This window comes from Penaeus japonicus, unplaced genomic scaffold (assembly GCF_977035675.1).
Source record: "Penaeus japonicus unplaced genomic scaffold, GWHDUDI00000001_assembly GWHDUDI00000013, whole genome shotgun sequence".
Taxonomy (NCBI): domain Eukaryota; kingdom Metazoa; phylum Arthropoda; class Malacostraca; order Decapoda; family Penaeidae; genus Penaeus; species Penaeus japonicus.
Window position 1 is genome coordinate 18,295,922 of NW_028234415.1, and position 25,280 is coordinate 18,321,201.

Genomic DNA, 25,280 nt, shown 5'->3' on the forward strand with positions numbered 1-25,280 from the left:
TACCCCAGAAAACGACATTGACAATAGCAATTACAGAAAGATTACCCTTCCATCCCTAAAAACCCCTACGAGGAGTGAAATTTCCCGATTTCCGCGCGGGTCGAGAGTGCGCCGTCATCTGACTCCGCTTCCAGACCTCTTCCATTTACGTTTATTTTTTAGGGTGTCACTGCCTCGTCATATTACCTTGTTCCCTTGTCAGTACCTCTGCATTGAGTTCCGTTTTGCCTGGAAATTGTTATTCTCTGTTGCTTTGTGCTGCTTCGTCCTCGGATTTGTTATTGTTCAAGTGATTCTCTCGCTCTTATTTTTGTTTGTTTCCTTCTTTGGCTGATCTCCGTTACCTTGTCCACACCCATCGTTATCTCTCTGTCTCTCTCTCCCCTCCCCCCCCCCACCCATCGCCCGTGACATGACCTCCTCCAGCACACGGGGATGAATGAGGTCACCTTAGAGGTCGCGGCTGGCTTGAACTCGACGCTGACCCAGGTCACCTCGGCCCTCAGGTGGGTGCTAGCTTGCGTGACCTCGGTGCTCTTGGACGAGGAAGGTCAGGTGTCCTCCAGGTCGCTGCATCAGGTCAGAGGTGAGACCCTGCTAATCGGAATAGTTTTGTTTTAAATTATGGTTATTTTCTTTTTCCTTTATGTCATACTAGGTAAGTCTTTCTTGATATGTTTGAGGAATTTCTCGGAGGGACTCCATGGCATCATACGTCTTTTAGTAAATGCTAAATCTCATGTTATAATGTAGGGAAGATTGGCAAGCCATGCACTAACATTGCTGAGTTGGCAGTTATCAATCAACATCATTATTTTAGACTTGCATTATGAAATGTTAGTCTACCGTTGTTTTCACACCCTTTCATATTTAGAATTCTTTGGCCAATTTATGTTTTTTGCCCACCAGTGTAAAGCCCATGCATCAACTTTTTTCAAGTATGAACAGCCTTATAGCAAACATATGTCAATTAAGAGATCGTTAAGAATGATGGTAAGTCGTACTAATTAGGCTAGAGTGGTTTCCAAATTTGGATTTTTTCTCATTATATTGGCTGTATGCAATCCATGTCGAGTTGATACTTGTGATCTGTGCAGGAAAGCCTACGTCCTTCGGTCCAACACAATATGGCGCATGTCAAGCAGTTGCCTCCGTGCATTGGACTAAGATGTATGAGGTTATTTTTCATGTGGGTTTCGGTTAATGCACTTAAGCCAGTGCTTTAATTTTACTATGTTAAGCTGTACCCCTGAGCCATAATTACTGGAAGAAGGGATTTTTCCCTTTGGGGACGAATTGCCATTGGCCAATTTTTACTTTATTTTTGATCGGAATATATGAAATTACTTTTTTGTTTTCTTTTCTTTTGTTTCTTAAAGTTTAGAGAATGTTAATAATTATATTACAAATTAATTATATATTACAAATTAAGCTTTGGTAAATGTTACGCCCATGTATTCACCACTGGCCCGAGCACTACGTCCGCTGGTGATTTTTCTTCATCATAGAAGGAACCAGTTCATGATCAGTTTTATCTTAGTTTAGACCTCTATAATGAAGACCATTTGTTCCTACCCCATTGGCGATGGCATGGAGGCCTCAGCAATCGCCTGACACTATTTCCATTTTATGTTGGATTTTAGATTGTAGCTAATATAATTTCAGGAAAGTAGACCTCTGTTGAAGGCCATTATGGGTACCTTGTAAACATATACCCACATTTTGGTCATATGTAAGTGAATGTAATTGATTTTAAAATGTGAACGGAATTGATTGTGGTAAATATCAAATGGTATAATTGTGAATAATTAAGTTCGCACATCAAGAGGTATGATAGAGGCATTTTGATGTTAGCCAGTCTCTTCATCAGAATTACTTGTGGAAACAAAATATGTGGTTGTTGTGGGCTTTAAGATGCAGAAAACTAATGCACTTAAGGACTGGCAGTATTGTCCACAGTTGTTTTACAGGTTTTTACAGTGTTAAATTTGTGCCGCTAATCCCCCCCACTTTTGTGGGGGTGGTGGGTGTGTGTATTTGTTTGTTTATTTCCCCACTGGCTCACTACCCATGCAGCATTTTGAATAGAGACATGATTGCTTTTTTCATGTTTGATAATTTTTCTGTTTAGCAATTTGATATTACAAGTAGATGTTTTCATTTCCATTCAAGACTTAATCATTGAGGCTCCACAACTATGAGTAAAAGTATAAACCTTTCTGATGTTATTTTAGAAAGTTGAATCTCAGAGCATGTCTAAAGATAATAGACCCTCCATATCATGGTCTGGAGCTTCAGGTGGGGAAAAAAAAGGAAAGTGAAAAAGACATTTTGGATTCATGCTCTCGGATGCCCTTTTCTTATTTATGATAGTATGCGTTTTGATATATCTTTATAGATTTATTGTAAGATTTGGGAAACAAATACTTGACATGTTTTCTTGCTATTGGTTAATTGTTCATTTTATTTATTTATTTATTTTTTATTATTATTATTTTTTTTATCTTTTTATTTTTTTAAGATCTGCAATGGTGAAATAGTTATGCTGGTTTATTTTAGGTTTTATTAATATTATGTCTATATATGTGTTGTCTATCTATCTTTTTATCTCTCTATCTATCTATCTCTCTCTCTCTCTCTCTCTCTCTCTCTCTCTCTCTATATATATATATATATATAATATATATATATATTATATATATATATATATATATATATATATATATATATATAACAATCTATCTGTCTGTCTGTCTATCCTTCATCTCAGCTATATGCACATATGTCAGAATAGTTAGCCGAAAATATTCCTCTTTGTGATAACTTACATTATTAGTGGATTTATGAATTGGAAAGAAAAGCAGATATAGATATTGGATAAGAACCTATAGTATGTTCTGAACCTCACTAGGCTGGCATGTTTGCGACTAGACAATTGCAGAATTTTTGAATCGGTGAAACTCAAGTTCTTCAGTAACGACACATTTTGTAGCAAAGGTAATGTTACAATATCATGTTATGGTTTGCCATTTTACCACTTCTTGTACTACTTGCCATTGAAATGTCAATGACCCAAGGTAATCTAGCAGCTTCAATTTCTTTGAGTCAGCTGTGAGATGGTGTAATACCTGGCCAAGTGGGTGACCGGCAAATTATTGACTTATGGATTCATTTTATTGTTCCAAACCTTCAAAACTGCCAGACTAGTAAATGGCAGACTAGAGAGGTTCAACGTGGAGTTTGTTTGAAGGATGAGATTATTATTATCATTATTATTATTATTATCATTATTATTTTATTTTATTTTATTATTTTTTTTAATGAGTTAGTGGTATGGTATAGATATACATGATATGTTTAATGTGCTTTCCTTTAAGATTATTATTAATTTTTTTTTTTTTTACACAGAGACTGTCATTAGTGGCTGGACTGATTTGATTTGGTGGCTTGGATTTACACCCCTGCAAAGCCATGTTTTTAAAGCCTTTGCCATCATTCTGATTGCCAATTTTGTTCTGATCACTGTCTTCTGGTATGTGTATGCCCAGCGGATCTCACACACGCTCTCTTACAGTAAGTGATAGATTTCTGCTTATGTATGTTTACTATGTATCTCCTTTTCTTTTATTTGAATTTTATCTTTTGTCTAAGTGCTTTTGAAATGTGTTTTGATTTGATGTATGTGAGTTTGCGTATTATTGCTGTTGTCATTATTATCAATGAAAATATTGTTTATTCTTATATTCTTATAATGATTTCATGAAGTCTTTGCCATTCAGAAGAGCATGATATCATTGGGCTGGGATTGGCAATAAAGGGATTATTTACTCTATCTGGGAAATTTTTTTTTTTTTGATAATCAGACCCGTCCTTATGACATTATCTTGCATGCAATTTTATTCATTGTCTAGGAATCAACGTTTTGTTGAAAATACTAGGATACTAACAAGCTACAACTTTAAGAATAACTTGTTTGCTTTTTATATTATTATCAGTTGATTAATTAATTTATTGTATATTATGGGTACTATAATGTAATGGCAGTGTCCTGACATGGAGTGTCAATAGAAATCTAATTGCTGACCTCTGCATTGGGTTACTTAACCCATTCACGCCGGGGCGGAATTTCGCCTACTCCCGATAACGCCGGGAAGATTTCAAGCGCGCAACCGTTCGTGCCGGGGTGTTTTCCCGCTGCGCGCGGTCGCTCTGACGCTCGCAGAGCGTTTTATCCTTATGGTTTGCGTGATTGCGTCTAAAGTGTAATCATGTGTAGAAAGTAGTGCTATGTTCAGAGGATGTATATCAGTCGAAAAAGATGTTATAGCACTGTTTTTTTAGTGTTATTCTATTGAACTTTTTCCATATTCTTTACTCCTATGTTGTAATACCAATGGTTTTCAATTTTTTTTTAGAAAGAGAATATGAACAACCATACATGTGCATACAAGGCAAGTAACAGCAATGTTTTTTCAAGTGTCATTTTCTTTTAGTGGGGAAAAAAAAAGATGTTAAATAATTTTTTTTTTTTTTTTTTTAAGACAAATCAAGTAAATCGATTTGTACTAAGAATAATCTATCAATCTAATGCGGACGTTTCAGCACGTCGCTACTGGCCTCCCCGGCGCGCGGCCGAAAATTTTGACCCACGTGTCAGCACGTCAACCGGCGCGAATGGGTTAAGAGGAAAGTTTCAGGCCTGTGATCCCTCTCAAAATATAGTACTGATGCATTGAAATAGATAGTATAAACAGTGTCATTCAGCAGAAGAGAAGGGGCTAGATATACATTAACCCGTTCCCGACGGGACCAATCCAGCTTAAAAAGACCAAAATTTTGGGACTCTTGAACGCATAAGCCTAACGCGTCGGGATTCTCGGCCGCGCTGGCTCCTCCCACGCCCCGGGCTGGACAAAATAACACGTCCCCGGCGTGTAGCCCAAAAACCACTAGACGTGATATCTAGTCACCCGTCATTAACGGGTTAAACACAGTGAAGAACCCTTGTACCTGAATGAAAATTATGTAATTATTGACAAAAAGGTTCATGGGTGAATGCAAATAGGTTGAGAATCTCCTAATGATACAAATAATAGGATATTGAAATTTAGTTCTAGGTTATATTTGCATAGAAAATTTTTCTGATTGGTTGAGAAATTGCATTTATTTACATTTATGAACTTGACTAACAATAATCCTCTCACTGAAAAGTATATTGCCTCTTTAGTTTTTCTAAGAACAGTTGGTATTAACACTTCCGTATGTAGTATTTAATGAAGAATTATGTTAAAGGCAGGAAAAAAAAACATACCACAGATTTACTGATCTACCCTCATGATATTAATCAGCCTTTAGTCGAACATATTTTATAAAACCGGAAAAGCAAATGACGATAGATAGGGGTATCCAGATAAGTACTCAAATTTCACCTTGAACTTCAACAGACAGCCTACGCATTGTTGAGGACATCCTGAAGAGGAACACAAACTTCAAAATCAACAAAGATAATCCTGCTCGCCCTTAATATTTAACTCGAGGTAAATAATCTGAAATTCCTTGTTGAGTATTATATGAATGATTGATTGTTTTCTCTTCTTTTTATTGTTATTCATGGTGTATTGATGCATTTCCCTTACTTGATATTAGAGTTAGAAAAGAGTATAGTGAGAATATTTTATAAAAGTTTCGTTCATTTCACTTTATTAATAGTATTTCATAATTGTATTTTTGAATAGGACGGAACATCTGAACCATGGAGGCATTAAAGAAATTCTTTGATAAAAAGAAAGCTGACACAAAGTTCAAGCTTGCAGGCAAGGGACACAGGTAAATTCATTCATTTCTTTTTGTAGACTATGTTTTGAAAATATGTTTGATGTTATTGTATATATCCTAGCACATATGTGGGCAGGTGTTGATGATGAGTCACACTAATTAGTGAGACTGATACAAACAGCTGTTACCATCATTTGATATGCATTAGAAGAAAAAAGAAGAAAAAAAGTGTGTGTGCGTATGCGTGTGCATGTGCGTGCGTGAGAGTGAGAGTGAGTGAGTGAGTATTAATGTAAGGAATGAAACAGCCACAACAGTAATAGAAATACTAAGTTTTAATGCCTGCGTGCTTATATCTTTCCCTTTTCTCATTGTAAAGTATTACAAAGACCTATGAGTCATATAGTGGATTCCTTGCAGTTTGACAAAGGAGGAGAATGATCGTCCCAAATCATCGAAACAGAGTTACCCGAACCAGAGGCATGTTCCAACGCAGGATGCTCAACGAGCTGGTGCTGCAGCTCTGGCAAGGATGGAGCATCAATCAAAACTAGTGGATGTTGATTGGTGAGGGGTGTATTTTGTATTTCGTGAGATTTCCGTTAGTTAAGCCATTGCAGGTGGGGATAGATTTGCTTGCCAAGTCTTTAGGACGGGTTTTATTTCAGGGCGAGGCAGCTTCACGCAACATATTTTGACTTTTCCAACTCTCTTTCAGGCACTCATCGTAAAACTAGAGCCATTTTTGTGTGTTCTACTGTATTAACCCACTCACGACAGGGGCATTCCAGCCTTGAATGTCACAATGCCGGGGCTTTCGAGCGCTTAGGCCTAAATCAATTAAATGGCTGGCACAATACTGTGCCGCCCGGCCACTGGGCTTTTGAATGAGTGGTACAGTACTGTAAGAAACAGTTATCCATTCTCCCCAAAGGTCATGACACCTGTTGTCAGGCCAAAATCGCCTGCTTCATGTATATTATGACACCCGTCTGCAATGGGTTAACGTAGTAGGTGGCAATTAGCTTTTTTTTAAATCTTCAGTTGTTAGACATTTGCAGCATGAATAACCAGTTACAGATAAGTTTAGATAAGATGAGTCAACGCTCATTGCTGACAGAGGCAGGGCCGCCTCGTGCATATACCCTGGGCGAAGCATTGTCTCTGTAAATCTGTCTGAACTGAACTGAACAGTTACAGATGAAGTGGTAAAAGGCACACATCTGCTTTATGCATGGTTATTTTTTTACTTTTTTATTTCAGATATATAACCCATTTTGTTTTATCATATTTTTTTCAGATGGTATCACAAGCTCTTAGTGAAAGATTCAGTTAGCAGGCCAGTCTGACCCATTTACCCTATTCCTTGAATGGGGTAATTTTTTTTTCCTATTACCATTTTAACCCATTGGTCGCGGTTTCGAAGTTAGTGTAATTAGGCTTAATACGGTATTACCCTATATGGCCCGGATGTCCGCACGGTATTTTTTATTACGCACGGGCGGTGTGGGAGGCCGCGCTCGAGGCAGTTTGACATCTTTTTTCCCTTTCGTTGGAAAACTGGAGAGGCTTGAAAATGACTTTTTTTCCAATATTATAGATTCGTATACGAAGTCTTTAGAACACATAAGCAGTTTGATAATGTAATAGAAAACGCTCGGGCGGTGTGGGAGGCCGCGCTCGAGACAGTTTGACATCGGTTTTCCCTTTCGTTGGAAAACTGGAGAAGCTTGAAAATGACTTTTTTTTTCCAATATTAAAGATTCGTATACGAAGTCTTTAGAACACATAAGCAGTTTGATAATGTAATAGAAAACGCTCGGGCGGTGTGGGAGGCCGCGCTCGAGGCAGTTTGACATCGGTTTTCCCTTTTGTTGGAAAACTGGAGAGGCTTGAAAATAACTTTTTTTTTTCCATTATTATAGACTCGTATACGAAGTCTTTAGAAGAAACTTGACATTATTAGTTAGGTAATGTAATCTAAAATCATAACTCTTATATTAGCTCTTTATGGTATTCTTTTTCCTTTGAATCTACGTAAAATTGTTCAATAGCAAGTGAATACTGGAGTTGGATCTTTTTTTTTTTTTTTCAGAAATGAAAAAAATGGCTGGACAATCGGTAATTGTTTCATTTTACCAATGTCATAGCATGCTTTTGCGAGTTTATTTTTCTTGGAATTACACGTGGGGAATAAAAAAGTGAGTAAATCATATACATGTAATTGCATGTAAAAACAAAACAACAACTATATACATATGTACATTCAACCAGTCTAGTAGTTTGCCTTGTTGTGATAGTTTTCAAAACAATTGAAAACACAGAGAGGGACTTTGCAGACAAAGCACTCGGCCTTTGTCATTTTTCTGACGCCGTGTGTGTAACACACGTGACACCTTTTGTACTTTTTTCCCTCAATTTCCCTGATGACGTGCGGGTTTCTTCCTTGCAATCTGAGGGTTGAATTCGTTACTGCAGGTCTTCCTCTGCCACTGTACTTCGGTGCATCGGGGAGGTATTCCCGAAGCAGGCCTCTTACAACTTCCTCTCGGAAAGTCAGCTGGTGTAAAGCTTCGCCACCTACTTCTTTATACAGGGCAAAGGCATTGATCATTGCTAAATCGAAAAGGTACATGAATACCTTTTTATACCATTTGAGACTCCTTCTTGCTGCTGGATAGGATGCAGCAAGTTGGTCTCCTATATCCACTCCCTTCATTCCCTCATTATAGTCAATGATGGCCTTTGGTTTGATGACTTTGTTCCCATGGCGGTTGAGCCTGTCAGTCTCCACCATTTCTGATGTATGCATCGTTGACAGGACGTGTATGGGTTTCTTATCGACCCATTTCAGGCACATCATGCCTGTTGGTGTACTGCGTACATCAACTTCATTGAGTTTTAGTTTTGGGAAGTCTTTTGGCATCCATTTTCTGTTTGCCCGCACTGTCCCACAGGCATTGCTCTTTCTACCCTGGAGCCAGTGGAACAGCGTAGGCGACGTGTACCAGTTATCAACGAAGAGCGTATAGCCTTTATTCAGTAGGTCTGCCGACTCCATAAGGCCTTGTGAGAAGCCGGCAATTCCCCTCTGTCCTGGCCCCCTTTTAGACGCCCCCTGAACTTCCAAAGACTTTCATCAACTGTTATCCACTGCAGTGGGGTATATACAGACTGGCAGTTTTTCTTTAGATGCTCTATAATGGGACCAAGTTTCCACAACCTATTGCTTCCATCCTGTAATTCATTGGAAGAAAAGTGGAGGGCACTAGATATATGATCAAATCGATCTCGAGGCATGTGGTTTGGGAAAAAAGGTGCCTCGTGAAGGTCGTCTTTTGACCAATATTGTGTCTGGCGCGGCTTTGGTGATATCCCCATCATAATCTTCAGAGCAATCCAGACTTGAAATTCTGGAACACTCCGCTCATGTCCCTTCACTAATCCTGGGTGTGACTCGGCGTAGCTGTAATGGACGATAAAACATTCAATGGAGTTATAGCATAATTTTTTGTATCTTTTTTTCGAAATGAAGGGGATGGGAACTTACTTATTCGTTTCTTCCACGATGATGTTGAGCATCTCGTCTGTGAAGAAAACCTTCAAGAATTCATGTGCAGACATCGAGGCATCGAGGTTTACCCTCAAGCCGGGTGTCGGCGTGAAGCCAAACTTCCTGGGCACATTCTCTTTCTTGCGCCAACGGAACCCTGTACTGCCTGGTGATTTTCGAGAAAGAATGCAGTTAGTTTAGCCCGATAATGGCTCATTGGACACAATGTCACAATGCAGCTACACGTACCTAGCGAATTACGTTCATGAACGCGGGCAGCATACTCGGATAATGGCTCATCCGAGTCTATGCTGCTGTTGTGAATAGGAACGTAATCTATTTCGTCATCGGACGAATCAGTGTCAGTCTCAGGGTCCTCCATTCGCGTTTGTCGGGAGAGAGGGACATAATTTTCATTTACATCATCTTCCTCCTCATCGGAGAAGTCAAAAAAAGAGTAAGTCGAAGTTCCTGGAAAGGAGTCGAGATCTGGGATTTGTTTTCAGAATTCTTGTCAATGAGAACTCAGTACGATATATGGCGTGACAAAGAAAGATTGCGTTGACTTACCTGGAGTGGGTTCCATGTTTGTTGTGTGGCCTACCAACTTCAGACCGGGGTTTTTATTCATAATTCTAGCCAATGAGCACTCAGTACAATATGTGGCGTGACATTCCAATCAATCAGGTAATATGGGGTGACTTTGAAACAGGGAATGGGGTAAATGGGTATGACGTCAAAACAGCGCGGTGAATTTGAAGAAAGAGGGAGGGGAGAGGGTGGGAGAGAGGGAGGGGGGAGGGTGGGCGAGAGGGAGGGGGGAGGGTGGGCGAGAGGGAGGGGGGAGGGTGGGCGAGAGGGAGGGGGGAGGGTGGGAGAGAGGGAGGGGAGAGGACAAGAGAGAGAGAGGGGAGAGGACAAGAGAGAGAGAGAGAGAGAGAGAGAGGGGAGAGGACAAGAGAGAGAGAGAGAGAGAGAGAGAGAGAGAGGGAGAATGTGCGCGCACGCGCGCACGCACACACACACACACACACACACACACACACACACACACACACACACACACACACACACACACACACACACACACGCGCGCACGCCTACGTATATACAGAGCGAGAGCGAGCGCGAGAGAGAGAGAGAGAGAGAGGATGTGCGTGCGTGCACACACACACACACACACACACACACACACACACACACACACACACACACACACACACACACACACACACACACGCACGCCTACGTATATACAGAGAGAGAGAGAGAGAGAGAGAGAGAGAGAGGGAGAGAGGGAGAGAGGGAGAGAGGATGTGCGTGCGCGTCACACACACACACACACACACACACACACACACACACACACACACACACACACACACACACACACACACACACACACACACACACACACACACACACACACACACACACACACACACACACTCACATGCACACACGTATACACTAACACTCATATATATATATAAAAAAAAAGGGTAATAAGGTCCAATGTCACTTTGTACTTGCGGGGACAATCGGAAGGTCACGTAAGGTAAACCGGAAACGAGGTAGTAAATGACGCGAAATGAAAAAATATGCGTGAGTAGGGCATTCCCTCGTCATCCCTAACCACCACAGTATATCCGCCAGCGCGTATCTTGTTCTGATATGCCATCCGCGTTTACGCCGATGCCAGCCTTGACATCATATCATGCCATCCGCGACCAATGGGTTAACATTAATAAGACAATAGTATTAATTATTATTATAATAATAGTAGAAAAAATATCCAGAAAATTGAAGGAAAGGTGTAAATAGGTGAGTCAGGTAGGCCTATTAATTGACTTCTCAATGACTAAGCACTTGTAGTAAACAAAGAAAATAATTGAAAACTATAGTGGGCAATGGGTAAACAAATTGATCTCAAAGATAACTCTATGGAATAATACAGGCAAATCTATTACTTCAAATAGTTTCCCCATTGCAAGTGTTGCACGGATTGCATCACCTCTAAACCATGTCCACTGATGTCTGTCTGACAGGTCCCTCCAAGCCATCAAGGCCCAGGCCAGACGAGAGCTAGAGGCCGAGCAGAAGGCCCTAGAGCAAATGAGCCTCGAGAACCAGGCAGCGCCACCCGAGCCCAAGGAGGTCAGCCTAGAAGCAGCACCCATGCTTGCTGTTCAAGGGGTCTACTTCCACTCTCCTTTGCTTGGTGGGTGTTCAGAAACTTTCCTGTTTCTTTCAACTCTTTATGCCATAGAATTATTTTTCCCTTCCTAGCTGTCCAGGTATTTCTGGCGTCGAGGAATTTTCAGTTAGTGGTTATTACTATCATTGGTTATTTTTAATTTGTTTATTTATTAATTATTATTATTAATTTTTTTCAGGGCCAGAAGTTGCAACTTACGAAGAAATCAAGAGACAAATCCGTGAATTTCTCTTTTCTCAGATAGAGGAAGATAAAGCCATTGCAGCTTGCCTCATCATTCAGACTTGTAACAAAAATAAAGAGAAGGTAAGTATTATGTATGAATAATAAGACATACTAAAAATAGTATATGTATATGTATATTAACTAAGAATTATACGCATTTGGATATTTCTGAAATTTTAAACATGTCAGTTTTTTGCAGTTTCATAAGAATTAATGCTACAATTATTGTCACTTACAGGTCAATTTGTGCAATGAAACTTTGTGCAAGTATATTGAAAATATTGTTTCCAACCCCACTGAAGAAAAGTTTAGAAAGATTAGGATGTCCAACAAAGCTTACCAGGAAAGGATTCTACCTATTGAGGGGACAAAGGAGTTCCTTGAAGCTGCAGGATTTATTGTTCAGGAACTACCTTTTAATGAGACAACTGACAAGTTTTGGGTAACTATAATATTTTTAATATATCATATAGATTAGTGTGCCATATCAAAAGTCTAAAAAAAAAATACTAGAAAACATACACATCTTAACGGGTTAAAGTGCCTTCAAAGTTACTTTATGATTTTTGGTCCATACTCTTAAAATAATTGTAGTGTTGCAAATTCCCAAATTTAGAACATTATGCCACCTTCAAATATTGTTTCACCAGAAAATATTTATATAAATACTTTTCTTCCAAAGGTGTTCCCAGAAGACAAGCTTTCAGATCTGAGCACATTAGAGCAACTGCGTGATGCCCTGGTTAGTGCCGAACCTGTGCGACCTCAGCTGGACCGTAGTGTTAGGGTTCTTTTGCCAACTGAGGCTGCTTCGCACACAGACTTGCCAGCGGAATTCTTCAACCTAACAGCAGAGGAACTCAAGAAGGAGATGCAGCAAAGGTATGAGATTGCTGTACATTTTGCAAGTCTTTACCAAGATGACATTTTTCCTTCCTTCAAAGTTTATTATTTCTTAAAAAAAAAAAAAAAAAAATTAGTTTTTTTTTTTTTTTTTAAGATTTACTTTAACCTGTCTTCAGACACACTCACTCACTCTACACTGAATGTTGGAGAAAAATATAAGTATTGGATGCTGGAGGTATTGCTTTATTTTGCAGAGCCTCTGCAGTGGAGCGAAGTATGGTACTCCAGACAAAGGCTATGCGTGATCGCCAAGAGCTGAGAGAAATGAGAAAGTATAGGTTTACTTTAATAAGGTAAGTTTACATATTAGAGCTTATGAATTTGCATTGTCTCTCCATGGGACAGTAAATAAGTAATGCAGAGGCTTGGGTTCCAATTAATATTATGAAGTTGAAAAGGGTTGTGTTATTCTTCTGAGAAATAAAGATGAAATGCCATCATTTAATTAGTAAAGTAATCAGTGAAATGTGTGTGTATCATACCTACAAGAGTTGGGCTCAAACTGAAATTTATGAATGTTAAATTTACATTTTATTACTTAGGGTACGTTTTCCGGACGGCCTCATTCTCCAGGGGACCTTTGGAACATATGAAAAGTTTGGCGAAGTGATGAGCTTTGTAAGGGAACACCTACAGAACGATTGGCGGCCATTCTTCTTAAACCTTAGCAGTGGTGGGAAGGTGAGATTAAGTTTGAGACCCTTGACAGATAATGAAATAAGTATTTATAAAAAATAATACTTTTTTTTAGTCCACTGCTAACTCTTGACATCAATATTCAGTATACTCAGAGTATTAGGCTGTCTCTGTCTGTCTCAAAAAAAAAAAAAAAAAAAAATAAAATAAAAATTAAATAATAAAAACATTATATATATGTATATATACATTTCTTTTGTAGGTAACCGAAGAAGATCAGAGCCTGGTTGAACTTCGCTTGGTACCAGCTGTGGTCTTTAATTTTATGTGGGACTTGAGTGTGACAGATCCAAACTTGGACGATAATGTCTACCTCAAACAAGAGACGTTAATGTTATTACAGAATATGGCCTAGGCAAGAGGCTTCCCTATTTGAATAAAGAATATCCATGGTGTCTTTTGTATATACCAGCCATTGGTCAGTCAGGTGTAAGTTTACATGTAGTGTTAAATCTGACGATTGATTTTATGTTGAAAGGAAATAATAAGGTAATGTCTATAATTATTCAGTATTTAAGAGTTAATATACATTATAGCAGCATTTATTATTTGTTGTAAATTAAATTTACTTATTATTTCCAGTGTTAGAAAACAAAAAAAATCCACTATACCCGAGTATATCTATATATATCTATATGATGTGATAAGGCAATGTCTCTTGATATATAAATGCAGAACATACAGCTATCATGCTTTGATGTGAAAGATATTTGCCTGCTGGCTCATAAAAATACATAATGTGATACTAATTTCCCAAATATTATTGATAAAGTATTGTCTCAGCAGTCTGAAGTTTATATAACCGTGTCATTGAACCTTCATAACTTTGGTAGGGGGGGGGGGGGGATGCAGTGGATGCTGTTCAGCTGTGAGTTTTTTTGTTTTTTTTTATACGGTCATGCCTACATCTAAGGTCATAAGGGGCAGGAATAAAAATACGTGGTTTCCTGAAAAATTATTGAATATTCCTGTCCTGCATTTCAGTTTGACATGTTAAACCTAAACCCATTGGATAATTATGAATTTTGCTGCTTTGAAACAAACTGGAGAATGGAAGGGACAAAGTGTTATACATAAAGGAGTCCATGGTTATAAATATTTCCCACAAATATGCATTATTGGTATTAAAAGACCATTTTTCATTAAATATAATTAATGGTCTGTTCCATGTCAAAATTGACAATATTGTTTAGGGAATGAAATTTCAATCAACTTATGCTTGCATGGTATCCTTAAACTAGAGTATCACTACTTGCAAACTCAAATATGCTAGCTGCCACACAGTTGTGCATACACACATGTACAGATTCCTTGCAACTTTAGCATTTGTAAATCTTTAAAGCAACATTTTTGTGTACATAAATTATATCAACTTAACATTTCACTCATCAGTTGATTTTAGTCAAATACTGTATTAAGGTATCTTGTCTGGTGCCAGTGCTATCTGCATTTTGCAAATTATAAAGACCGTTCCTATTGTATTTTGTAAACTTGTTACAGCTAGATGTGCATGTATAATTTCTCAAACTCCCTTTATATAGGTATTCTAATTTCTTTTGAGTGCAGTAAAAAAAAAAAAAAAAAAAAAAAATCCTGAATTGGTAATGTACAGTATATTTGTGTAGTTGCATAATATATTTTGATACAAAACCTAATAAGGGTTAGATAGAGCAGCTACACTATTGTGAAAGTGGAAAGGAATTTCAGGAAAAAAAATAGTAATAATAAATACTCTCAGTTGACAATGCACAGTGGTAACTTGTCATGTAATGTGCAGAAATGTTTGTGCTTATTGGTGAGACATTCCAATTTTGTTCTTTCTGGTCTATAGTAATAGTGTGCACTCCATGATTTCCCATTATGCATCATAATAAGACAATGAAACCTTTTGTGAACAAACAGTAGCACAGAATATGGTCCTGTATTTTCTTAATTGAGAAAACTTGGGCATCATTTAAGACGTATGAATTTTGGTTAATACGAAGAAAGTGTTATGAACCTGCTTGCAGTTTTTTTTTTTTTTTTTCCTTCATTTTTTGAAACATTAGTCCAAACTAATCTTCCATTGTAAAGCTTTTAAGCAAATTTGCACTGTCGTTGAAGGAAGTAAAACAAAGTTTGTTCCCTTTGGGTTTTATTTTATTCTCAAGTCAGTGTTGACATTTTTCCAACTTGTTTTCAGGAATTATCCATGAAGTCAGATAAATGTATTCTGTAATAATTAATGTGTTATTAACCTTTTCAAATTGTGTAAAAAAAAAAAAAAAAAAGGTAAAAACCAGTAAATTAAAATGCATACAACAAAATTTTTATTACCATTCATAATTTTGTTTAAGATATAATTTTGGTACAAAAAAAAAGCTTAGTCTTGGCTAGAAAAAAAAAAAAAATCCTGTATTTAAATTTCTTTTTATATACCTGAATTATGTTGTATCTCTACATTAGATAGAAAAAAAAAGTTCCAAATATATATATATTTATTTATTTATTATAAATAATAGAATTAGATAATCTCACTTACATTTAACCCTTCTGCTACAGATCACATTTGTACTGCATTTTGCTAAAAATACTAGCAAATTATTCCTCCAGTTGTGTATCTAACGTACCATACCAAATGCTACTTTGCCAATACATCATACTTAGATTCATATATCTAAAAAATAGAAATCCTGAAGATGTGGCCTGTCTCGGAATGGTTAAGATTCAAACCTAAGCTTGCTTAACCAATCCACAATGGGCCAGATCTTAAGATGTAGGTAATTTCTATCATTTTCTAGACTTATGTTATGAAAGTTTGTTTTAGGTAGTAGAGCATTGATACTAATTTACATTTTAGTCATACATAATTACAGAACTGAAAGAATAATTAGCCTGTAATTTCAACAATATGAAAAATGCAGTCTGAATGTGATCCCACCCAGTGAAATGAGCCTGTCATGGAAGGGCTAATTAATTACCATTCAGCCATGGAAATTGAGGTAGGATTATAACCTAAGGGAAAGAGCATGAAACATAGAAAATGGACACAAACTGCCAGATTATGTAAGTGAACGATTTTGATGTGAAAACAGTATTGCTGAGAGAGACAACAGTAGCAAAATTTGAATAGGTATAGAAACTGCTTTGGAAGGGGGGGGGGTTGTTTTCCAAAAAGATGTTTGCCAGGAAAGGAATGATAGGGGGGAGAGAAGCACTTATTTTTTTTTTTTTTTTGGCCAATTCATAGAAATATGTATAGCTAGCAGTTTTTGTCTGCAGTGACTGTACACAGCTCTTTCAAGAAAAGACATTTCTATGAAACATAATAGCAGCAATTTTGCTATGTGTGATAACTATAAATGCAAACAATGTTTACAAAGCACAAAGAGTAGGGTGGGAGGCATCAGGCAAGTTCCTCCAGTCTAGTAATATAGACACACTGTATGGAACACTGTTCACCTATTCTATTTACACCAAGTTTTCTTTAAGAATCTGCTTACATCAAAACTGGTCTTCCTCATCTGGTGAATTACCATTACTTGAGTGTTTCATTATAATTAATTCCTCCTACTCTAGGTGTTAATGACCACTTATCTCCATACTATTTCAAGTGAAGACCACTGTATAATAATAATGATAATAATAATAATATGAAGAGCAACTGTACAGTAATAAGTAAGTACCCTGTGCATAATTAATGTTGATGGCACTGAAGTTGTGCTGAAGTTTGATAGGATATGATATAAGTGAATATGTAGATGGAACTATGAGAATATGGCTAATGGATATACAGTGGCACTAAAATTTGGTCAAGGTGGTGTGTAAATGATGTAGGTGGTGATAATATGGTTCAAGTCGTGAAATAATAAACTACGTAGTAGATTAGTTGGTGCTATTGGTAGCAGTTCAGTCTGGATAATGTAGATATCTAAAACACAAGATCTATTCTAGTTTTGATTCAAATTATTCCAAAAATGCTACAGAGAGAGCACAGTTTACATATTCTCATTATCTTAATATTAGGTTTTTTCTATGCTCTCCTTGTAACTTACATAATACATCAAATAACTGACAATAACATTTGCACTACAGCAGGCAAAAAAAGAAACGCTAGTGCTCTTGTTGCAGAGAACATTTGGCTTTCGCATTATTTTGATCATTATTAATATTAATCAAAAATTTTAAGCAACTTTGTAACATTTAAGAAACACTAAGACCATCGAAAGCCAAGTCTCAGTATGGGCAGTGCATTCAAACACTTAGCTACTGCTAGGTCTTTTCATGGTAGGATGCAATACTGTACTTTTACTTCAAAATAGAACTTAATTATGCATGATAATTTAATCATCATATATTGGGTGAGTCAGGACAGTAACAATTTTTCCATACAGTGTTCTTATATATTTGGTGTGTCATTGCCGTCATCAACGACAGCCACACATAGCCTGATGGAGGGGATTGCACCCTCTCACCCTAAGAAAGACTGAGAAATATGTATACATGTATATTTTTATCTAATACTGAATATCCCCATTATGAAAGCCCATTATACACAATATAGCCGCAACAATTACAAACACCCATACTTTACACCTAGCATACATTTCTTAAAAGATCATTAGTAACCACTGCAGTGAATTCCTGAACTATTTCATACCACCTGGACTTCTGCTGTGCTACCAAACTACTGAACTAATTTTGTACTACTTGAAACTACAATGCAGAGTTGCTCTCGTTAATAATACTGATGGCTTTTAATATTACCTTCCAAGCACTATTGAAATCTTACATACTTTTGGTAATAAATCTATAGAAGTGCCATGTAAAAATTCACCAGTGTACAAGAAAGGTACAGCATTACTTGGGATGATAAAGACTCCATCCATTCATATATGCACAAGCATGTAAAACAGCCACAAAACATTACAAGAAATCACATACAGGAAACTGTCCATGACAAGTCAAGGACACAGACATATGCACCATACATCCATCACTTAATTCTTTTTTTTTCCTTCTTACCTACAATGAAAACTAACACTGAAATATGAAATGTAAAAGCAAGAATATAAGAAATTCACTGGCATAGTGTCAGGGAAAATTTACTCACCTTGCCATCATAACCTTACCTCCTTTGCTACTTTAAGAAAGTAAATTGGCCATTAGTTAGCTTACCTATGGGTGGCCTCGTCACCAATTCTCCCCTACACTAGTTGACGCTGTAAGGAACAAGACCATTAAAACTTGGAACAGTAATGAATGACAAATGTCGTGACACCACAAAGAAAACCTAACAACATCCCTTAGTCATTCCTCCTATTGCATATATTACAAGGAAAAGATACTGATGAGTAATAAAAATTAATCACATCAACTCCAGCGCTGAAGTTTTGCAAGAAAATCCCACAAGCAAAATATCAACACCCTTAAAATGAAATGATACAATTCTTTATTGTTCCTTTACAAGCAAGAAAATTCTCCTTAGTCCTATGAAAAATAACTTGTTTGTGCCGATTGTTATGGCTACTATGCCAATCATTTCCTTCTTGCATATTCCCTAATGAGATACTGGTCATCGCAAGTGTCAAATTCAGAATCCTTTAATGGTTAACCCACTCACACCGGATGACGTGCTGACACGTTTCGTGGTTTTTGCATCAGACGCCGGTGACAAGATATTTGGTTAAGACTGGCGCTCGGATTGAGCGAGCAGACAGCCCAGGCTCGCGGCTAGTGCGCCCGAGAATCCCAAGGCATTAGGCTTATGCGTTTGAGAACCCCGGCATTCTGACCATTCAGAGCTGGAATTGCCCCGGCATGAATGGGTTAAAAATGCATTTTAAATATTCTTAAATATGGAAAGTATGATAAACTGAACTTGAATTTGACCTTAGCTTTTGATTCTAATATTTGTATTTGTAAACCATAAAACATCATGACTTCATTAATCAAATTATATTCATCAATAGCATGGACTTTACTCTTTATTCCTAAACATAACCTCTGAGCTACTTCAAAATGGGGCAAAACCTGAAAATTGAAGTATAATTAAGGCCATATGGAAGAGCTAAATAACAGTTGTACCAATTAATCAGTTTTGAACAGGCTGGAATCAGCCTAAAGTATATTTTAACTTTCTGTACATGACAAACTTTGCCACATAAAGCACACCTGTCTAAATGGGGTCTAAGGAATATCAATGTTATTGGGAGGCTGAGAGAATTTACTACATTTATAAAAAATGCAAGATGCATTTTGGAGAGAGAGAGAGAGAAAAGTCTTCATTACTTCAGTTGTCAACTTGTCAGGCAAAATATTCAGTAATAAAAGTTTCCAATTTAACACATATACAAGCTATGCCACCTGCTATAAATATTTCAATATACCTTCAACATCTATTAATAATAAGTTAATATTTGTGCTCAGCTGACCTGCCAAAAAATACATATGCATAAATAACCCAATCTTCAAAATGACATATAATCCCGATTATAAATAAGCTTCATCCTTCCTATGCTTAAACTATAAAATATCTAAAAACTATGCACCTTGACTAAACTAATCAAAGATGTAATAATGCACAGTAAAAAGAAAAAAAAAATCCCATTAAAGAATTACTTCTGTGACAGACTAGAATAGAGAAAGGGCAGGTGAAGGGGACCCCAAGATGCATTATAAGTCCTATAAAAGAATCTAGTCTCATAATCAAAATTCAAATATCTCTGCAATATCTAAATTCCTTTTTTTCTACTACTACCTAAAATAATTCTTTCATCTATTCAAACCTTTGTTTATCTGGAACTTGTGGCAGAAACAAGTCCTACTAGATGTTAGATAGTACTTTATAATAGGTTGAACAGGTGACTGACAATTACAGCTTTATTTGTCCTGAAAACATCTTTACCATGACTCAGTTTTAGAACAAGATTAAATGATAAAATTAAAGGATAAAATTCACAGAGAAGATTTCCAGAGGTTTCCTTTAATATCCTACATCCACCTAGCCTGTTGTAGCAAACTACTAACATGATAACTTACATAAATCCCTTTATTACTGTTGAAAAGCAGGGACTAAAGTATGCACTATTTTCTTGTTCCCTTTGGACCATTATTTTTTAAGTTTAATAAATGCACCTGTTTAAGTCTTTTGTATCTAGTCAGTTTTCACTTGATTCTTCTTTGAAATACCATATGCAATGTAGGTATGCATAATCTTGAAGCCCATTTTTGTAGATATGCTAAAGATGATCATAATAAAACTATTTGATTGGATTCCTAGAAAAGGTCTACCAATTTTTTTTTTATGGAGCATGGAAAATGCTATCCAAGAATGGCTTTCATTACGAGGAAAAAGCCTGAATACAACTGTAGATAACAAAATCAAATTTTGTAGCAATTTAAAATGTAATGCTGGGAGACAAAATTTCCCTTTCCTCTCACACTGATTAAAAAAACACTTAAAATACAATATTAACTTTGAGATGTATTCAATTTTGGTTTACTCTGTTCATACATTGTTTAAAATAGACCTATAATAGCCATTTCAAAATACTTATGTGAAATACCTACTTTAAAATCAAAATTGAAATAAGAATAATTCTACAGCTTTCTATAAGCCTTTTCCTTGTCATAGAACAGGTGACTGACATCTCCTGACCAATTCAATTACTAAAAGGGTAGTTAAATGAAAAGCTCATCCCTTATAAGATTAAGAAATTGGTATTGGGTGTAGCAGCTGGAAAGAGAAAGGTATAGAACCCAGAGCCCTTCTCAAAGAACTATTGTTTCTTCTACATTTTAGGTAGTAGTAGAAAGAGCTTAAAAGCTAGTGCAGCAAATTCCTAATCCTCGACTTATAAAAGGATATTCATTATTGTACCATGAAAATCTATCCGATGGGTAGCCGATCAGCAAATATAGGTAACTTAAATTTCCAAAGACCTAATGGATGCATAACTGAACCTCATGACCATTCCCTACTACCAAGAGATTCTTGTACTTCTTGAAAACTCAAAATTACAATTTGAGTACGGTTTTCATGTTCTTGCACGTCAAATAAAACTTGTCCATTTACTTTTAAATGATATGTATTGACAATCATTTTCTCAGGTTTTAGTAAACTACAAAATCATGAAGTTTTAATGTCTGGAAATATGCTTATGATTACAAGCTTTTCTCATATGCAGCTGATACTGGATCAAATACACTTGGAGCTTATTTTTTCCAATACTTTTGAGAATTGCTGATGTGCAATCATCAACAATAGTATATTTTGTCTGTTGCTTTGCATTTCTTTTCTATGGTTTTTCTCCATGAAAATTCATTATAATTAAATTCAATTATGAAAAATCAATTATGACATTTCTTGCTAAAGAGACGAGCAACATGCCAGTTAAGATCTTCTGCCTGGTATCAAACCCTATATTGGATTTTTACAGCAAGTTTCCAGAGTACGGCATGGGAATGTAAACATTGGGGTTTCACTATTCATATCTAGTTGCTGTCTCATATTGTTTACACTCAAGCAAGGCTATATATAGCTCTACCTTCAGAACAAAACTCGAAATTATGCAAGTTTTCTTCATGAAAGTATTTTTACATTTCCACGGTCAAGAGAAAAGGAATTCAATATGATTGTAAGGTTTACAATAGTTCATATTGTTTTAAAAATGTCCCCTTCCTGCACTGAAATAGCATTTCTCAATGATCAAATAAGCAATTAACTAATAATTTTTAACCCATTCACGCCGGTTGACGTGATAGCACGTATCGTGGTTTTCGCGTCAGACGCCCTGGACACACTATGAGGGCAACCCAGGTTCGTGGCTTGTGCGCCCGAGAATCTCGGGGCGTTAGGCTTATGCGTTCAAGAACCCCGGTATTGCGACTGCGCAAAGCCGGAAAGGCCCCGGCGTGAGTGGGTTAATATAAATCAAGTCATTAAAAATAAGAAAGTAATTAAGTATAATAATTTAAATATCTACACTGACAATACAAATACACAAACAAAATCTTTAGACAGACTAGATTCTCATTACTCATAAATTACTATAACTAGTGCTGGGCAAAGAAAACCTGATATGGCTGTACTAGTTCCCAGATAGTACACAAAAGTCTGGCCTCAAGAGTAATGATTGCTGCCTCCAGTTCAGTTCAAGCTAAATATGGATAGTGAAACAAATTATCTCATACCTATATGTTGATTTAAACCAGTTCCATCAATCACTCCTATTCAACTTTTTGGTGGGCTATTTTGTTTTTCCATCCCTAAAGTATATTTTAGGGTTGATTCAGGGAGAAGATCCAAATAATCAACTAATTCCAGTTACCTTATCTTTATATGTTAGGTTGCTTGCTTTATCATCATTCCTACACTTCTTGTGTAAATTAATTAGTTCCCTTCGCAGGGTGTTCTACAATTGTAATTCTAAATGTCTGGCTATGTTGAAGCAATTCGGCCAAGTTACAAAATTTATTCACAGATACCTAAAGAAAGTTTTGGGATATTCAAGTCTGCATTTCTATTTTTCAAGTGCTGATATCTTTGCACTACTTTCCTCTAACAAATGAAGTAATTCAGTTAATCTTACGCATTTATAACCTATATTGGATTTGAAACTTCACAAAAAAATATTTTGATTAGCTCATTTGAAGTAAATAACACTAGCAAAGATTTGATACAACTTGTGAATATCATATGAGTAAACCATGTAATAAGAAAGGAAAGGAATTGTTTGAAAAGGCTTGTTCTTTTTTTTCAACATTTTGTGCCGAGATGTTAATTCATGGCCTCAAAATATCAAACTCTGGAGTGGCTCTGCCAAAAATATGCATTTCTATTAATCTTGCATGCATAATATATGTCAGAGGAATCTCAGCATATCTTTATTAAAAACAGAGGTTTGTTTTTTTTACTTCTATAAATCAATTTTATTTGAAAATAGTAAAATGGGTAGCACTCAGATTCCAGTCAAAATAATTGCAGCATTCAAAAATATTAAGTTGTCAAACCCTGAAATAAAATACTGAAAACCATGGGCATTATTCATAACATTCTATCCTGAAATAATAAAACCAAGAAGTTTAGTATCTACAGAAGGTAACGATCCATTGATTGCATTATGCTAATTCTTACACTAACAAGACTAAATGATAGTTTAATAGCTGTTTGATATTCAATATTTTGTCATTCAAACCTTTTTTTAACATCTAACCTGTAATAAAATCCTAAATATCAAATTACCCTAAAGGATATCATTCTTTAATGTATGGTTAACCCTCTCTGGACGGGTGGTACAGTACTGTACCGCGCATTCAAAAGCCCAGTGGCCGGGCGGCACAGTATTGTGCCAGCCATTTAATTGATTTAGGCCTAATAATTCAAACGCCCCGGCATTGGGACATTCAAGGCTGGAATGCCCCCGTCGTAAGTGGGTTAAATGTCCAAATATAACTACCACTGAGTTGCATCAACAACTAACATAAGTCATTATAAAAAAAAATTCAATGATAACCTCTATCAACCCATAACGTAACCTTACAATCAAACGGCCAACATTGAAAATCTTGTGAAACATGGGCCAATAGCAAAAAACTTCAGTACTCTGGTACGTAAAGACTTAGGAAGGCAACCTGGCAAGTAATGAAAGAAAATATTGGGTTACTTCTTTAGCTCATGTTCCACAGAAATAAAAACATTTATATTCAACAAAGCAGATGCTATCACCTTGCCTAAGGTAAAATACGCTTTTCTGTCTTCAGACAATATTTGTGGTTTCCTTGCATTGATACAACGAAAGTTCTGAAATGTGCAGACTAACAGGTTGCCAATGTGATTTATGAGAAGCTTACAAAGCTTGATGCTTAGCCATTGAAGGTAGGAATTCTTGGTAAAGTGACTTTAATTCAAATCTTCTGTGGAATTCAGGGTTTCTGTAATTCAATGCAAAGATATATGCAAATGGTGCTTAGATAAATAATGCCTAATAATTTTACACAAGAACAATGGAACAAAATCTTTTGGAAGGGGATGCATCCATGTTGTGCATTTTATATCTGAAGAGGTTAATTCCCTAATGAAACTAAAAATTTACATTTCAATAATTGCTGTATATTCAATCTTATTAATCTATTAAGACCAAAAAACCTGAGACAAAATAGCGTGTCTGTGAGTGAGTGTGAGCATGTGAGGAGGGGAGGGGGAGAGAAAAATAGAAAAGGAAAGAAAGAAGGAAAGGAGAAAAATAGAAAAGGAAAGAAAGGAGGAAAGGAGAAAAATAGAAAAGGGAAGAAAGGAGGAAAGGAGAAAAATAGAAAAGGAAAGAAAGAAGGAAAGGAGAAAAATAGAAAAGGAAAGAAAGGAGGAAAGGAGAAAAATAGAAAAGGAAAGAAAGAAGGAAAGGAGAAAAATAGAAAAGGAAAGAAAGAAAGGGGAGAATAGAAGAAAAAAGAAAAAACTGCACTTTTGCCAGGGCGCATGCCTTGGAGCTCTACTTGTGTTTCCATACAATAACTGGTCATGTCTTGGTTCCCAGCAACCTCTCATCACCAAGTCCTTAGGACAGTGTATGTCAAGAGACGGTGATTCATAGTTCATCCTAGGGCTCCCCTGGCCTAATTTTGTGCCTGTCTCTTTATGCTGCTATCTACACAAGAACTACTTGCACACAACTACCTTTAGTATGGCTTGCTCATAATTCAACTGCAATTGCAAAAAATTGAAATGGCAACATTGTGTTGTGTTGACCAACAGCCATTGACGTGCTCCAGCAACAGGGTGATACAGTGCACATACTCTAGTGTTTAGGGTTTAATGAATAAAGAGCACAGGGCAACTTGTACTGATTATTTAAAAAAGAAAGAAAAGTCATAACATGCAGTATATTATACTTAAAACATTTGTTGTATACTATAATTCAACTTTCC

At 36.6% G+C, this 25,280-nt stretch overlaps 1 protein-coding gene across 2 annotated transcripts; it reads left to right on the forward strand.

Moving 5' to 3' along the window:
* Positions 1 to 99: 99 nt before the first annotated feature.
* LOC122249171 (UBX domain-containing protein 6) lies at positions 100 to 14,964 on the forward strand. Of its 2 annotated transcripts, XM_086543254.1 has the most exons (12): positions 100 to 197; positions 3,409 to 3,573; positions 5,445 to 5,537; positions 5,736 to 5,826; positions 6,196 to 6,342; positions 11,377 to 11,549; positions 11,725 to 11,852; positions 12,010 to 12,213; positions 12,454 to 12,653; positions 12,872 to 12,970; positions 13,220 to 13,358; positions 13,576 to 14,964. In XM_086543254.1, the coding sequence occupies exons 4-12, from the start codon at positions 5,753 to 5,755 to the stop codon at positions 13,726 to 13,728; spliced, it is 1,317 nt and encodes a 438-aa protein (XP_086399380.1). In that variant the 5' UTR covers positions 100 to 197; positions 3,409 to 3,573; positions 5,445 to 5,537; positions 5,736 to 5,752; the 3' UTR covers positions 13,729 to 14,964. The 2 variants fall into 2 exon arrangements, with proteins under 2 accessions (XP_086399380.1, XP_086399381.1); XM_086543255.1 differs by lacking the exon at positions 3,409 to 3,573 and having other exon boundaries at positions 166 to 197.
* Positions 14,965 to 25,280: the final 10,316 nt, after the last annotated feature.